This window comes from Balaenoptera acutorostrata, chromosome 7, assembly GCF_949987535.1.
Source record: "Balaenoptera acutorostrata chromosome 7, mBalAcu1.1, whole genome shotgun sequence".
Lineage (NCBI taxonomy): Eukaryota > Metazoa > Chordata > Mammalia > Artiodactyla > Balaenopteridae > Balaenoptera > Balaenoptera acutorostrata.
The window spans coordinates 5445968-5463742 of NC_080070.1; the positions used below are offsets into that span (position 1 = coordinate 5445968).

Sequence of the window (17775 nt, forward strand, 5' to 3'; positions counted from 1 at the left end):
CAGATCTAATCAAGATCATTATAATTTAACATCTTTGCTCTAATATTGCCAGAAATCTTACCTTTACCAAGAACAATAAAGCCTCCTCTTGCTTTCTCTTTCCCACATAAAACCTTTAGCCTCTCCTCACAGAATGACGCCCTTGTAACAGCATTTCTCAAAATCTGGTCATGGAAAACTAATTCCACTGGACATTAATAGACGTTAAAAAGAAAAAAAAAAAGATTTCACGGTCAAATAATTCAGGAAAAGACTGGATTTTAAAAGTCAAGTAAGGGGGGGCTTCCCTGGTGGCGCAGTGGTTGAGAGTCTGCCTGCCGATGCAGGGGACACGGGTTCGAGCCCTGGTCTGGGAGGATCCCACGTGCCGCGGAGCAACTGGGCCCCTGTGCCACAGCTACTGAGCCTGCGCGTCTGGAGCCTGTGCTCCGCAACAAGAGAGGCCGAGACGGTGAGAGGCCCGCGCACCACGATGAAGAGTGGCCCCCGCTTGCCGCAGCTGGAGAGGGCCCTCGCACAGAGGTGAAGACCCAGCACAGCCAAAAATAATAAAAATAATAATAAAAAAAAAAAAAGTCAAGTAAGGGAATTCCCTGGTGGTCCAGTGGTTAGGACTCAGCACTTTCACTGCTGGGGCCCAGGTTCGAGTTGAGTAGGTTTCTTTTTTTTTTTTTTAAAGAATATTGTTTGTTTTATGGATTCCCAGATGTGAGAAGTTGAAATACAGAATGCAGTGTTTCCCCAATTATCTTATTTATCCCTATGATTTCTTCTAAGGGTTTTATAGTCTTTGATCCATTCTGAGTTAATTTAATATGACATGAGGTAAGGGTTCAACTTCATTCCTTTGCATGGGGGTATCTATTTGTCCCAGCACCATTGGTTGAAAAGACCATTCTTCCCACATTAACTGCTCTTGGCACCCTTTCTGAAAATCAACTGACCACAGATGTTACTTGTCCTTAGGTATTATTGACCATAGATGCTACTTGACCACAGATGTCACAGAGTATATTTTCAGACTCTCAGTCTATCCTTTGATCTACTGATACATATCTATTCTTATGCCAGTATCACACTGTCAGGAAGTTTTGAAATAGAGAAGTGTGTGTTCTCCAACTTTGTTCTTTTTCAAGACTGTTCAGGCTATTCAGAGCCCCTTGCAATTCCTTATCAATTTTAGAATCAGCTTTTCCGTCTTTTCAACAAAGGCCAATGGGATTTTGATAAGGTTTACATTCAATCTGTGGGTTGCTTTGGGTGGTACTGACATCTTAACAGTATTTAAGCATTCCATCCATGAACCTCTTTCCACTTATTTAGGTCTATTTTTATTTCTTTCAATAGTGCTGTGTAGTTTTCAGTGTACAAATCTTAGACCTCCTTGGCTATATTATTCTTAAGTACTTTATTCTTTCTGATTCCATTGTAAATGGGATTGTCCCCTTAATTTTACTTTTGGGCTGTTTATTGCTAGTGTCCAGAAATACAACTGGTTTTGGTGCGTTGATCTTGTACCCTGTAACTTTGCTGAATTCATTTATTCGCTATAATATTTTTTTGTGATCTTTAGGATCTTTTATAAAGAATTTAGTTTTTCAGGTAGGCAATTTGGGTTTGTCACTTCAAATATCTACAATTCTCTCACTAATTCTTTCACAGGCAAACAAAGTCCATTCAAAATGGTAAACCCAATGTTACGTCTTTATAAAAGTTTTACAAAAATTACTCTAAACAAAAAAACTAGAAATTTTCCCATTAATGCTTTTAAGATGTCCAAATGGCTGTTTGAAAAAGACTGGAAGGTATATTTTATGAAAACTGAAGTAAGTAATAGCCTCCATTTCCTCATATAATTTTAAATATGTTCAACCTCCTGTATTAGGAAGTGATTAAATCCTAGGAACTGATTTTATTCTTTGAAACTATGATGAAGTGAAAAAAAAATGTTTTAACATTTCCTTTATATTCTGTGGATCTTTTAATCTCTCAGAATCTCTTACTATATATTCTTTTACTCTTAAATTACTTATTATTTAACGCATCAATGAAGATCAAAGTTCTTTTTTAAGTTTTAAAGACGAAGTTTTAAAGGGCTTATTTATCCCTTAAATAAAATTTGCTGAAACCAGGGCTCTAGAATTACAGTATTCAGTGTCTTGCTTCCAAATTGAACAGAATATAATTTTTGAAGAATAAAAAAGTTTCTATTTTATAAACTCCTGTATTTAATAAATATATTCCGGCACCTGAATAATTCTTATAAGTAGAAATCTTATTAGATGTAAGTAATCTCAACTTATTTCTAAACTCAATGGTTTATGTTCTGTTTTAATTAACTCTGCCTTTCAAAATATGTTAAATATAGTCACTTTTCAACCATTACTTTCCCTTATTAAATAATGCTAGCAATTATAATCCTTCCCCATAGGTTCCATTTTCTCTCTAGCCACTTAATTTTTCATTCTTTCTTTTTTTTTCATATTCTGGACCTCATTAGTTTCTCCCAAGTCCTCATAAAATATTGAAGTCAGAACTGGACAAAATAGAATATAACTTCCTACTGAGCCTGCAAAAATCATATGACCTCAGCTAGTTCATGAACGAAATAAATCAATGCAGAAAAAATGTCACATTTCTAATTCTCTGAACAATACATGATTTCAAGAACAGTTAAACTTCCAATGATAAAATACTTTTGACATGCTGCTAGCAAAAATTAAATACACTTAAATACACTTACCCAGTTCAGAAGAGAATTTCATGTTGCCTCTTTCTGGATCTTCAATATGATTCTCTATCACATCATCAATTTTGTTTGCTTTGAACTGGGATTCTAACACTTGACTTGGACCTCGAGTGAAACGGGGATAAAATTTTTTGGGGAATGGTCCATGGGGCCCAGACCCCTTGATGGGCACATTCTTAAGTGGCTGAGTCACTTCACTGAAGTTGAAATAAACAAAAAGCAAAACCGTCCAGGTTGCAGATGTAAAAAGGCATCCATAACAGAAATATCGAACTGTGACACTTCCCATTATAGACCTAGCATAGCTGAAGGGCCATTTTCAGTTTCCTAAAAGATAAAGATAAATATGTTAGACACATCAAGACACTTATAAATCAACTACCAAGTTTATGTTCACTATTTTCCAACCTACCAAATAGCACTTCTAAACAATCTACTTAGGACCCCTATGCATACCATTAACCAACAGCCAAATATATGAAAATATATGGCTAGCACTGAATAAAAAAATAAAGGGATTCAACAATTAAAACCACAAGCCAATGTGTTAGTACTCAGAAAACTAACGGCAGCAAAATAGCTGACTTATTCATTTGCCCATGTTAATGGATACTTCTTCACCTTTGTTCTGGATTGCTTTCAGTTTGCTAATTTTTTTTCAGGTTCTAACTTTTCATAAGGAAAATACAAGTACTACCTGCGTCATGACATCTAAGGTCCCTTCTAATTGTAAAATTATAAGACTAAATCTTTTAATCCAAGGATATTAAAATCTGTTATTAAAAATAAGCAACTTGAAAAAATATTCACTTTCCAATCAAAGATTAAACCTGCCCTAATGTCCACTCTAGATTCAACAGTTACATTTCAAATTTATAACTGAAAGAGTTCAAATAATTATATTTTCCCTCTCCTTATGATGTCTTATAAACAATATGGCATTGAACAGCAGTTTTTTCCTAAGCTTTCTGATAATATCTGGTCTTCATAGAGGCCTCACACAACTTCCTGAGGAATTCTTTGTAAAGAGCCCAATGCACATATAAAATAGTTTCACTGAACACGAGGGCAGAGAAACCCTATTTAAGTAATGTATATACAGAAGAAATCTACAAAGCAATACTACTTATCCATTACTTCTTATTTCTATAGTATGAAATAATTTAGAAACTAATATTATCATGCCTCCCAAATCAGGACAAAGCAAATCAACATCAGTAAGCTCCAATTCAAAAATTAAGCTGTTTTGGACTTCCCTGGCAGCGCAGTGGTTAAGAATCTGCCTGCCAATGCAGGGGCCATGGGTTTGAGCCCTGGTCCGGGAAGACCCCACACGGCACGAAGCAACTAAGCCCGTGCGCCACAACTACTGAGCCTGCGCTCTAGAGCCCACGAGCCACAACTACTGAAGCCCGTGTGCCTAGAACCCGTGCTCGGCAACAAGGAGAAGCCACCGCAATGAGAAGCCCAGGCACCACAATGAAGAGTAGCCCCCGCTCGCCGCAACTAGAGAAAGCCCGCGCACAGCAACAAAGACCCAACGCAGCCAAAATAAATAAACAAAATTAATAAAAACAAACAAAATAAAAGTTAAAAAAAAATTAAGCTGTTTTGTACAGTTATGCTGTAAGCCCAGAAGACAGTAAATAGCTCAATTTCTTAACTATCTGCCAACCAAGAACTATTAATTATTTCACTACCTGTCAATTCAAAAGCTCAAAAAAAAAAAGAAAACACCACCACCACCATCCAAACAAACAAAAACTCCCACTACAGTAATACCAAAGGGAAATGACTACAGCACAAAAGGAAAGTCAGGTAACAATGAAAAGTGCTGTCATGTCAGCTGTTAGCACTTTTAAAATTAAAGACATGCACAGAAAAAGAACCACTTTATTTGGAAGTAGAAGAAAATGTTGAATGGAGGATTCAAAACAAATGAAAAATTAAAAGTTGCAACTTTGCAATAGAAATGTTGCAGAAATACAGACTAGAAACATTTAGGTGAAACATTAGATTTCAACTAAAGCAGGCATTATAACTTCCTAAAATATTTGCTTGGGGGTAGGAAAAAAACAAGCAAACAAACAACATCGAAAACAAAAGCACCAATTCCTCAAAAGGCCCTGAAATTCTTTAGTTCAAGACTAACTGCACAGGCTGCTCTGATGCCATAAAGAACTGTGCATCTAAGGAGCCAATCGCTTCTTCAACTATCTAAGAAGATTTTTATTTATTTATTTATTTATTTATTTATTTATTTATTTATTTATTTATTTATTTTTGGCTGTGCTGGGTCTTCGGTTCGTGCGAGGGCTTTCTCTAGTTGCGGCAAGTGGGGGCCACTCTTCATCGCGGTGCGGGGACCGCTCTTCATCGTGGTGCGCGGGCCTCTCACTATCGCGGCCCCTCCCGTTGCGGGGCACAGGCTCCAGACACGCAGGCTCAGCAGCTGTGGCTCACGGGCCCAGCTGCTCCGTGGCATGTGGGATCCTCCCAGACCAGGGCTCGAACCCGTGTCTCCTGCATTAGCAGGCAGATTCAACCACTGCGCCACCAGGGAAGCCCCAAGAAGATTTATATTTAGATTGTTTTCCTCAAACCACTCCAGGCCTTCCCAGTTCAACCTGGCCTCCTTGACCCTGAACGCAGAATGGACCAAGAGAGAAAGTCAGCCAATCCCTTCTCCAATCACAAGAAGCCAGATGATGCTATTCAAGGGCTATTCCATCAAGCAGCTCTGAAAGACAGGTGGACACTGACATTTCGTTCACATCTTTCTTCTTTATCCCAAATCCCACCACCATGTTGGGTGATGTCCAGAATCGTTCAAAACCCTAGTTTCCAAATGTCTTGATTCATGTCCCTCCTACAACCTTCACCCACATTCTACTTAAGGGACCCTGCCCCTACCCTTGATTTTATCATCATCCACAACTGATCGACGAACCTCTTAAATATTAAATGAAAACCTCACTCTCTGAGCACAATCCTGACTCCCCAGCTGTGTTGTTCTTACCCATACTAGCATTTGTCCCCTGGTATCTGCCTGGGTTGGCTTCCAGAGCCCCCATGTATACCAAGATCCACAGATGCTCAAGTCCCTTATTGGCCCTCTTTATCCACGGGTTTCACACCCAGGGATTCAACCAACCACAGATGGCAATTTCTGTCCGCAGTTGGCTGAATCCACAGATTCAAAACCTGTGAAATACGGAGGGCAAACTGTATTATTTATTGAAAAAACTCAACGTATAAGTGGACCCAGGCACTTTAAACCCCTGTTGTTCAAGGGTCACCTGCACTACCATTAGTTACTCTTCAATCTCACTGCAGGCACTCAACCTTTCCCTTCTCTCAAAGCTTATATTTTGTTTCTGTCCCCAGCCACATATCCCTTAAGGACTTTACTTCCTTCCCTACCCAGTTTTGAACACGATGTTGGATAATACTAGAAAGTGGTAAGTGCTAAGGAGAAAAAATAAAGCCGGGAAGAGCGATATGAAGTAGAAAAGGGTATGTGAAATTTTAGGTAGATGGCTAGGGAAGGCCTCACCGAGAAGGTGATATTTAGACAAGGCCTGAAGGAAATAAAGTAGTGAGTACTGCAAATATCTGGGGAAGAGCTGGCCACGAGAGGACAGAGCAAAAGCAAATGCCCTCAAGAAGTGGGGTCAAAGAGTTTGCATCCTATAGACCACATGCTGTGATCACAAGACAACTAAGCTGAAAACCAATCAATGACAAAAAGATAACCAGAAAACTCAAAAAACGTCTAAATGGAAATTAGAAGCTATTTAGAACTAAATAGTGAAAATACTACTTTTCGAAACTTGTGAGATACAGCAAAAGCCAAATTTATAGCCTGGGATGCTAATGTCAGAAAATACAGACCACAAACAATGAATTCAGAAAAATAGAATAAGCCCAACAAAAGTAAAAGAAGGAAACAAAAACAGTTATATCAGGAATTAACAGAAAATGAAAATGAAACAAGGTAACAAAGCCAAAAGTTGGTTCTTTAAAAGATCAATAAAATTAACAAAGCACTGGCAAGACTAATCAAGAAAAAGAGAGAAAAAAAAAAGAAAGAAAAAAAGAAAGCAGGAATAAATAATACCAAAAATGAAAAAGAGAGCATAAATATTTATGTGGATTAAAAATAAAAGTATTGTTCATAAATCTAAGTGAAATGGATAAATTCCTAGAAAAATATAAATGCACAACTAAGACTGGTAAATCAGGAAACTGGGATGGCTGTACTAGTCCTTTTGAATATTAAACCATTTCTAGATAAAAACATTTCTAGACAGTTTTACAAATGAGTTCTATCAAACATTTGAGGAACAGATGAATAGTCTCAGACGACTACCTCCAGAGAACAGAAAAAGAGGAAATGTGCTCTTGTCTCACTTTCTGAGGCTATTATCATCCTGGTAACAAAACAGGGATAGTCTGAGGAAGGAATATTAAAGACAATCTCTGACAGATTATGAAAATCTTAAAGAGAACACTAAAACTGAAACAAATAATGTTTTAAAAAATGAATACATATGAACAAGTTATATTTACTTCAGGAGTACAAGGCTGGTTCAATATTTGAAAACCTATTATTATCTACTACCTTAAAAAAATTAAAGGAAAAAATGCATATGATTTGGTCAGTGGAGGTTATAAAGAGCTTATTAAAATTCAACACTCAATTCTTAGCAACTAGGAATAGGGAAATCCTTAATCTGACCAAGAGCATCTCTAAATATCTTACAGCAAAAATGATACTCAACGGTGAAATGATGAAGTCATTTTCTTTAAAAATAGGGACAAGTTTAGGACGCCCACCATAAATATAATATTGAAGGCAACAGTTCCAAAATACAGGAGTCCCTAGAGCGTTTATTACAAATGCAGATTCCCGGGGCTCTGTGCCAGATGCGCTAAACAAGAATTTGCGGAGGTAGCGCTAAGGGGTCTACAGCTTTAACAAGCTTCCACAGTTAATAGGTTACCTATGACGCAGAGACAGATTGGGAACCAAACAACAGATAATGAAAAGACAAGATTAAGTTCTAATCCAATTCTGTCACATACTGGCTATGCAACTTTGGAAAAATTACCCAATTTTCTTAGCCTCATTTTCATCACCTGTATTCCAAGTTAACAATACTGTCTATCTTACTAGATACTTAGAATTAAATGAAATACTTAGAATTATGTAAGATAATATTTGTAAAGCATCAGGCACAATGGTTAGCACACAAACACTGATTTGCACTGGACCAAGATAATCTCCATAAAAACTGTGGCTACCTTTTGTGGCTGTTTCTTTGCTCACTGTACTCCCTTCACTTCACACCGTAAATGGCACATAGAAGATGCTGAAAAATATCTACAGAATGAAAGAATATAGGACAAATTCAACGCATGTTAACTTTTTCCTCCTCATTAGATCTAAATTTAAAATATAATATTAAACGTACTTGTGACCATCTGTTCCTTACAATGACCTACAAGTCCCTAATAGTCTGACTATATCTCCGACTACTTCCCTCCTCATTTATTTCATCCTAGAAACTGGTCTCCTTATAGGTCACTAAATGTATTAGGGATTATGTGTTGGTTCTTCCCTCTGCCTAGAATACTTTTCATCCCAGCTAAGTTCACCTCTGTTGAATCTTTGCTCAAATATTACCTTCTCAACAAAGTTCTATCTAGACTACCATATTTAAAACTGCAACTCAACTGCCAAACACCAGCACTTCCCATCTTCCCTACTCCATGCAGCTTACCACCTTCTTACATACTACATTAACTCCTTATTCATTACGTTTATTATTTATTATCTATCTCCCCCCTGCTAGAATGTAAGCTTCATCAGAGCAAGTTTTTTGTCTGTTCTATTTCCTACAGTATCCCCTGAGCTTATAACAACACCTGGCACATAGCAAACATTTAATAAATATTTATTGAAATTAAAGAAAAAATTACTGTAATATGGTTATCAACATGCTTGTAAAGTACGGGGTTTCAAAACAAATGTTTACTATCCTGTTTGAGCCAATCAATACCTTAATGCTACACATGGAGATCATGACTACTTTATGTCAACAACAGTATAACAACTGGGCAGGACAATAGCCGTAATTATTATTAGAAAAGGTACAAAAAACAACAGGCTCTCACTGTCCAATTTCACAAATTAAATAAAGCTCTTCGTGATAAAACAGGAGGCTACTTTCCATTTTGTTCACTGCATGATGTTAGGCTACCTCTTGGCTGCCAGCACTTAAGGGCAAAATGAAAAAGTTTTATCCTAAAGACCTCACCCATAAGATTTGGCCAACTCTGTCCAGATTCTTCACGGAATACCCCCAGCTCATCCTCTCCACACAGCTCAACATCAAGAGTCCTTGTCCTGAACTGTAAAATGTATTAACTTTCAACAATCCTATCAGGTAAAAATTATTATTTTTTTCAAGCCATATTATGGTAATTTTTTTAGAGAAATTGTTTCATGTAGTGAGTCATTATACTAAATTAAGGAACCTATAAAAATGAGAGGAATTTACGAAATCAGGTCATTTTTTAAATATAATTAATCATAAATCTTCAGAAGCAAAAGACTTCAGAAGTCCTTTAGACAGGTCAAGAAGTTAACAACCAAATATAAAAAAAGTGGAAACCAATCAGATGCCTGTTACATAATAAAGTAACAGGTCCCTAACTGCTTAAGGAAAGAAATTAAAACATCCAAACAAAAATCAAAAGGCTGAAAATTTAATCTAATCTATGCTAACAAATAATGAATCCAGCATCTACACAATAAAGTCTTTTTGCTTCATACTGTTTGCCATTCCTTCTGCATACCCATGGCTTCAACATCCAAGGCTTGAAAGCCTTTAAAAGGAGGGTCAAAGCAAATATTTAAGGTTAGTTAATACAAAACAACTAGTAACCAAACACTTTCAATCATAAACTTGAATAGTTAATAAAGCAAAAACTTCAGCAGTTAGATATCAATGTAATATATTTTTAAAAAATTAAATGAATAAAAGACTAACCACCTGTTTACATGAATTTGCAGTGAGACAAGATGGTATGGTTTCATGTTTTCTCTAGCCATGGTCTGGGAGCTGCTCAGGAACAGGTGCATTGTAAGCTAAGAGTCAGGGTTTTGCCAGGGAGGTACAGGAGAAGAAGAATGGGGAAAGGTATATGCAATGTGCTGATTAGAATGACAAACCACAGATTTAAGCCAGACAAGGAGAAATGAGAGGATAAGGAAGAATGAAGCAGGATGAAAAAACGTGGATGGGCCAATGATCAGAGACTCCGATGTGGCTGAATGATTGTTGGAGTTATGTTACCAAAGAGAGTGACCTGGAAAGACTGAATGTTGTGGTTGGAAAATGAGATGCCAACACTCAGATTCTGGAGAGGTATAGTTAATGACAGAAGATCCTTTCCAGATACACGGACTGGAGATATACCAATGAACAATTTGCCTATAGTGTAAGCATTGTTATGCTTACTGTAAGCAAACCCCCTTAAGGACAGGATCATTCCCATCTTTCCAAACCCATTATGTTTAGCACAGTGTCTGGTGTTAACAATTAACAAATAACTATATAATTTTTAAGGTGTATTTCTGTTCCAAAAGAAGTTACAGGACACTGTTTAGATTCTGTGCAACAAGAAATCTTAGAGAAGAGTATAATATGTAAGCAGAGCACATCCTGGGAAATCAATGTTTACTCTGAAGGAGGAGGAGAGGAGGAAGACAGCTAAGCAGTTTACATAGACAGTTTCATTGTCATTTTTTTTATTGAACTATAACTGACTTACAATATTATATTAGTCTCAGGTATACAACAGAGTGATTCGGTATTTTTATACCTTACAAAATGATCACCACGATAAGTTATCTCTCACCACAAAGTTATCACAACATTATTGACTATATTTCTTATGCTGTACATTGCATCCCTGTGACTTATTTATTTTATAACTGAAAGTCTGTACCTCTTAATTTCCTTACCTATTTCATGCATTCCCCCACCCCCCATCCTCTCTGGCAATTACCAGTTTTTCTGTATCTATGAGTCTGTTTCTGTTTTATGTCTGTTGGTTTTGTTTTTTAGATTCCACATATAAGTGAAATCTTTCTTTGACTTATTTCACTTAGCATAATACCCTCTAGGTCCATCCATGTTGTCACAAATAGCAAGGTTCCATTGTTTTTTAATAGCTGAATAATATTCCATTGTGTGTGTGTGTGTGTGTGTATGTATGTGTGTGTATGTATGTGTGTGTATATATATATCACATCTTCTTTATCGATTTATCTATCAGTGGATACATAGGTTGCTTCCATATCTTGGCTATTATAAATAATGCTGCAATGAACACGGGTGCATAAATCTTTTCGAATTAGTGTTTTATGTTTTCTTCAGAAAAATACCCAGGAGTGGATTTGCTGGATCGTATGGTGGCTCTATTTTTAATTTTTTGAGGAACCTCCACACCGTTTTCCATAGTGGCTGTTCAAAAACCAAGCCTTTTTTTGCTACCATCAGCATCTACTGTTACACCAAAAATGCTTTGTGGCAAACTATTGGGTCACACAGGTCTAAAATCTCATGAGATCTCACTGAAGTTAAATTCCTGCATCATTATCAGATTAGAGTGAAGGGTATTTCTCAATAGCACAATAGTTGAAGCTAAGAAGACCCATTTTGAGACGCTTTTCACAGTCATCTTCTAGTAACAAAGAACACAGTACATACCCACTACTACTCAATTATGCTCCATAAAGTAAATTATGTACAGTTCACTAAGACAATGCCTATTATACAGTGTCACTCTACAGATACTTAAAATCATTCCATTAATTTTCCAATCATAGCCTATTAAATGTACTAAATGATCCAACATTTTTCTTCTGAAAATCATTAAATAATCCTAAAGAAAAGGCTAACACTGGGAACACAGTAGGAGCTTTATATGCCAGACACCATGTAAGGTGCCGGGGATTGACACTTTAAGTTCTGCTATTATGCTAGAAAATCAGAAAATACATGTGTTGAGAAGCCGGAGCTGGTGTATTGAATTAAAAATGCTGAGTGAGGGGACTTCCCTGGTGGCGCAGTAGTTAAGAATCCGCCTGCCAATGCAGGGGAACACGGGTTCGAGCCCTGGTCCGGGAAGATCCCACATGCCGTGGAGCAACTAAGCCCGTGCACCACAACTACTGAAGCCCACACGCCTAGAGCCCGTGAGCCACAACAAGAGAAGCCACCATAATGAGAAGCCAGCGCACAGCAACGAAGACCCAACGCAGCCAAAAAAAAAAAAAAATTAAAGTAAAAAAAAAAAAATTAAAGTAAAAAAAAAAAAAAAAAAGATACCCTAAAAAAAAAAGATGCCCTGGGGAAAGCAAAGTGGGAACTTAGGGCAGGGACCCTAAACTCAAGCCCTGATCTGAATGTCTAGACTCTGGGTGTGAGTAGAATTATCATAGTGTAAAATGCCTAGGCAGCAACTCAGAAAAACAAAGTTGTTTTCCTCAAAAGTTGTTTTTCTCATCACAGTGCAGATGAGCCAAAAGTTAAAAATTAAAACCCCCCTGAAATCTCACCACTATTAATGTTTTGCTGTAAATTCTACTAGTTGTTTTTAATCTTTCTACACTAGCCATAAAATGTTATACTGCTATTTGCAGTTACTGAAAAATAAATTTAATAGATTATGGTTAGCAGCATTATGGATAATGTTCTATTTTTCTTCATTTAAAAAGAAATACAAAGAATATGTATTTTTTTAATAATCAGGGTAAAAATTTTCTTAGGAAAAAATTTCCTTTCCTAACTTAAAAATATAAGAACAAATTTGGAGAGGATTAAATAGTAGAAGGCTTCAAATGAAATATATGGTCTTTTCTTTTAACCTCAGAAGCAAAGGGATTTTAGCATACTTAAAGAAAGAAATATTTTAATTCCATTAATTTGTCAAAAATTTGAGAATAAAATTTGGACACTAAACAAATATTCTAAAAGCATGATTTGAAAAACTGTTTTTTCTCTATAAAACATTATCCAGTCTGAAATTAGCGTGCCTCTTTGAATACCCATCTTTTTTTTTTTTTACTACAAGGCTAATGAGACAATTCAGTTTAACAGGACAGCCCCCATTTTCCTTCAGTACAAAATAATTTTCATAATATTTAATGAAGTTTAAAATGTCTCTCTTTAAATGTTAAGTATTTACCTTTCAGTAGTTTCTAGCTACTTTCTCATCAGTATACTCTATATTCCAAAGGGTCAAACAGCAAACATTTGTTAGCTTTTTCCTTAAGAAAGACACGTTCATATTTTAACTCAGCTGTAGTCATGTAAGGACAAATACTGATTTACAACACTGCCCTTCCTACATACCCTGTGAAATTACCAGGTGATGACAACACAAAAGTACACATGATTCTTTCTCATTCCTTATCTACTCTGAAGACTAGAAGGAAATATAGTTCATAATTACAAATAAGGCGATTACTGAATTAGGAAAGGTTCAGAGCAAATTCCAGACATCGTATGCTCCCTGAGAACAATCCTTTGACCTCTGATATTTAGGAATCTCCTCTCTATAAGAAAATCAAGAAGCATAAATACATGTAACTGTCTATATATTATACCTCAAATGCAGATGAAAACCACATGGTAATGTTGATTGGAGGTAAAAGCAAATTTAATTAAACACTAAAGAAAAGAAAACTAAAAGGATAGACAATATGACAAAGTACTTAAAATATCCAAACTTAGGACACCTGCTTGGTCAGTGAATATGGGCTGGTAGAGGCTGACTATAAGTAGAAAGTAGCAGCTCTCCCTGGTTAAGACCTGTGGAAGAAAATAAGGAGAAAGTGACCACAGCTTCATACGGGCCTGCACAACAAACATGTACATCTGTAGTCAGAAGCCAAGCAGATAAAAGAAGCAAGAGAGAAAAAAACATAAGAGTGGTGGCAAGTGGCGGGGTACATCCCCCACCTGATGCAATTCAAACTCAAAAACTGCAAAAGCTGTTGACCAGCCTCCAGACTGCAACTTCTGACAGAGGCACATAAAATGAATAGTACATAAACACAACCCCCAAAACTTTAAAACTATTATTTCTTGTTCCCTTTCTGCCCATAAAAAGGGGGATTAAACCAAAAGTACATCAGATAAAGATGAAATAAATGAACAAGAAAAAAAGTGGTTGCTAGAAATAAGTGTTCTGAGATATCCAAACACATACAATACAGACAGCATACATACATCCATGGTCTTCTACAGCCAGCTTTGTCCTAGGGTCCAAAGACATACTAGCAGAGTTGACTATCCTTAAACCATGGCTATTGAGTGTTTTATTCTGCTAGCACGTCATGAGCCTCTTGGGGTATACAGTGCCAACAAAGTGGTTTATGTACATTAGTCAAGTACACAAATTAAGACTAACAAAAATAGAGCAAAATACTAGTCCATGGTGTAAAATATAATAGATAGGGAAAGAACAATGCTTATCTTTTTCCCTCTTGATTTTACAGAAATTAAGTAACATGCTTTAAGGATACAGAGCTAGTAAGGGGAGAAACTGGATTTGAATCCTGGTGATCTGATGTCAGCCCTACGTCCTTAATCACTTTGTAATACCACCTGGCAAGGAACAGACCAGTGATTTCCTATTTGCCACTCTTTAAAAAATATATCATCCAGTGATTTTTTTTAACATAAATTTATGTTTCCCACAAGATTCAAGATATCAGTAATTCTCCTCCCAAGCAAGAAATTCACCTCTCTGGATTTCTACCATCTCCTAAAATCTTAACCCAGTAATTCTTTACTATTTTGTAAATTCTCAGACTTTTCAGGAGCATCAACTAGCTTGAATGAAGTTACCCAGCCTGCCATTACCAGAAGCACAAGGCTAGGGTTATGTTCTAAACTGTTGCTTTTGGGGGATTTTTTCAATTTTTTTTCAATTATTTTTTTTGGGCCACACCACGCAGCTTATGGGATCTTAGTTCCCCAACCAGCGACTGAACCCAGGCCCTCAGCAGTGAAAGCGTGGAGTCCTAACCAATGGACCTCCCAGGGAATTCCCTGCTTTTGTATTTCAAAGTGAACAGGCTAGGTACTACCAAAAAGAGACCATCAGCAAATCATAATGTGACAGAATCTTCGGCCTTTTTCAGAAAACTCATTTCTGAATGCAATCTACCACCTCAAGAGGTTTAGAAGGCTAACAAATCTAATTGGCAAACAACCAATTTCTACCCTAGCTCATCCCGTTGAATCACGCTGTAGGAAATCAATACAGCAGACAATGTCATTTGCCCCTCCTCTCGAGCCTTACCAACCTGCACAGGTAGGTCTGACTTCCAACTGCCAGCACCTGCATCTCCAGCCTCTGGAGCCCATCTGCCCACCTGCAGGGTAGGCCCACAAATATGGGGCAATGTGTCCCTCCCAAAGGGCAGCCCTCAACAGTGGACTGGTAAAAAAAGGCCAGCTCCTTCCCACCCTCCCCATCAGGATAACTCTGCCACCTGTAATTCTACATTAGCTCCCAGTGTTCCCCAGCATGATTAAGCTTTAACTGCCCACAGTGGAAACTGGTTTAAAAACATGCCCTTTACTGGCTGACTTTCCTACCTCTTGCTTCCTCATTCCCGTACTGGTGTGTCCTGGGATTACTCACAAACAATTTGGATTTGAATTTATATCTCAGGATTTGCTTCAGGAGGAACTCAAACTAACAGAATCAGGTTTCTGCAGATAAGGGACAATTTGACAAATTCTTACATGTACTAATTTTTTATTTCTAAATAGAAAATTTAATAAAGACTGAGCTTCTATAGCTTTTGCTGACTATAAAGTACAAAATAATGCATACAAAAAGCTTTTCTGAAGAGTTGCAAGATATTTTTATACTTGCAAAAAAAGAACATTTCAAAGTGATAAGCTTTTCTAAGGAAATCAAAAGCTATCAGGAAATGTAGCCTGAAATCATTGTTAATCAGCTGATAAATGAAGTATCAAATTCAGCCTACATCATCAACTCTAGATACAACACCAGCTGTCCTGAACCTATGTATGTATGTAGTTCACTCAAGATGGTAACAAGCCATAAAGTCTAAGTTAAAAAGCATGCTTTCAGCTCCAACATGAAAAGAGCTTAGAAGCCATCACTTCCATCCTTACAAGAACAAACAGAAAATCAATGACACTTTTGAACCCATCAGAGAACTAAGGTTACAGGACAAACTACCACCCAAAACCTGGAGACACAGCTGATATCTGCTTACCTGAAGCAAAAGCTGCAGGAGCCATAAGCTGGTGCTGGAGACTAGGGGCGAACTGGCGTGAAAGTGAAAAACTGCAGGGATGCAGTCTTTTGGGGGGGGGGGGGTCCACACTTCTGTGGGCTTTACCTCCAGGAATCCCACCAGGTCTGCACTGTGAAGGTGAAGGCCCCAGAAAGATTCCCCTCGTGACCACAGCAGGGAGGGGAAGAGTAATCATTGCAAAACATGAAACAAGCCCAGAGTTTCCTTCATAACAAAGGCATATGCTCCAGGGGAAAAGACACTGCCAGAGCTTTCTCCAGATTAAGAAAAGGCATTCCTCAGCATTTTACTTTGAAAAGTTAAGGGTGCTTTAAGTGGCAGTTGAATGAACTTCCTGGAGGGAAGATTATTCTGCATCTAGCCAGCACTTGCTACATCGTAGCTGCTCACAACTTCATTCAAAGGACTTGAAAATCAGATCTTTGCCTGTTTTCCTCAAATGCTGACTTTAGCCTATTGAAGCACCACAGATGAACTGACTCCTTTGACAACTGAAAATAAAGGGAAGAACTATGTAGACCAGGTGCCTCACACAGGGCTTGGCACCCAGGTGATGAATAAATAAGTGTTGGCTGAACTGAACGGCTTCCAATCAAAGGCATTTGAGATGTGCTATTCATATTCTACAAAATAGCCTGAATTATTTAGAACGTCAAAACAGGAAAGGGCATGTGGCAAGTTAAGGAAATTAAAGAGAAATGGGGTATAAATGGAATATTAAACCTTTGAAATTCAAAATAACCTGGTTATAAAAAAAAAAAGAAAGAAGGAAAGAGCATTCCTCCCACTCCAGCCCCTCCAAGCCTTCCAGTCAAACCTAAGGGGGGAAACGTAATCAACAAAGGTGAAGCCTTCCAGAAAATAGACTGGGAACTCTGCAGCTAGGGAAGGGAGTACATTACAGGGAGGAAAAAAGCTACAGCAATGGAGAACACTTGTGAAGGTCACGGACGTAGGCTGAGATTAACTGGAAGATTGTAGAACTCTTACCCTCCCTCACACTTTTTACCGTCACACCAGCAGGGCTCCAAATATAATACCGGTGGGTTACAGCTGAAAGAGATGCAAGACACAGACTCTCTCTGGGGAACAGGACTTAGAAAACCCCAAAGTCAAGAGGGCAGATATAAACAAGGGCATTAGAAGAATTTGAAGCCTCTGGCACCTGTAGCTACAGCAAATATTAAACACTGCCAAACCCCTATTAGTTCCTATTACCTGATACAACGTGTCAGTCTTTCAAAAGCAACAACTGAAAAATGCAAGGCATAATAAAAGAGAAAACAGTCTGACAAGACAACGCAATCATTAGAACCAGACTCAGATGACACAGATTTTGGGATTATCAGACAGGGATTTTGAAGTATCTGTAATTAATATGTTAAGGGCTCTAATGGAAAAAGACAACATGCAAAGAACAGAAGTGAAACAGGAGGGAAGGAGGCAGGGCACAACCTTTGAAAGAATGACATAACCTAAGGACATGACATAAAGTGATTAGAACCAAATGGGTCCAAGATGGCAAACAAGTCGACTTTTTCCACTAGACCTGGAGCCTCAGTATACGCTCACATCAGCAAGCTAAATGACACACCCACAGGCGCCAGGACAGTTCCAAGACTGACCATAAGGATCAAAAAGTGGA

General features: G+C 37.7%; 1 protein-coding gene across 6 annotated transcripts in view; it reads right to left on the reverse strand.

Moving 5' to 3' along the window:
- GALNT11 (polypeptide N-acetylgalactosaminyltransferase 11) overlaps nt 1-17775 on the reverse strand; it is a 49412-nt gene that overhangs the window by 23121 nt on the left and 8516 nt on the right. For 4 of the 6 annotated variants that reach the window (XM_057550193.1, XM_007165426.3, XM_057550195.1 and 1 more), the window contains exon 2: nt 2744-3076. In XM_057550193.1, the coding sequence (XP_057406176.1) occupies nt 2744-3038 (295 nt within the window). In that variant the 5' untranslated portion in view covers nt 3039-3076. Of the gene's footprint in view, nt 1-2743; nt 3077-3161; nt 3261-8056; nt 8136-17775 lie in introns of those variants that run through there. The other 2 variants (XM_057550194.1, XM_007165427.2) reach the window with 2 other exon arrangements.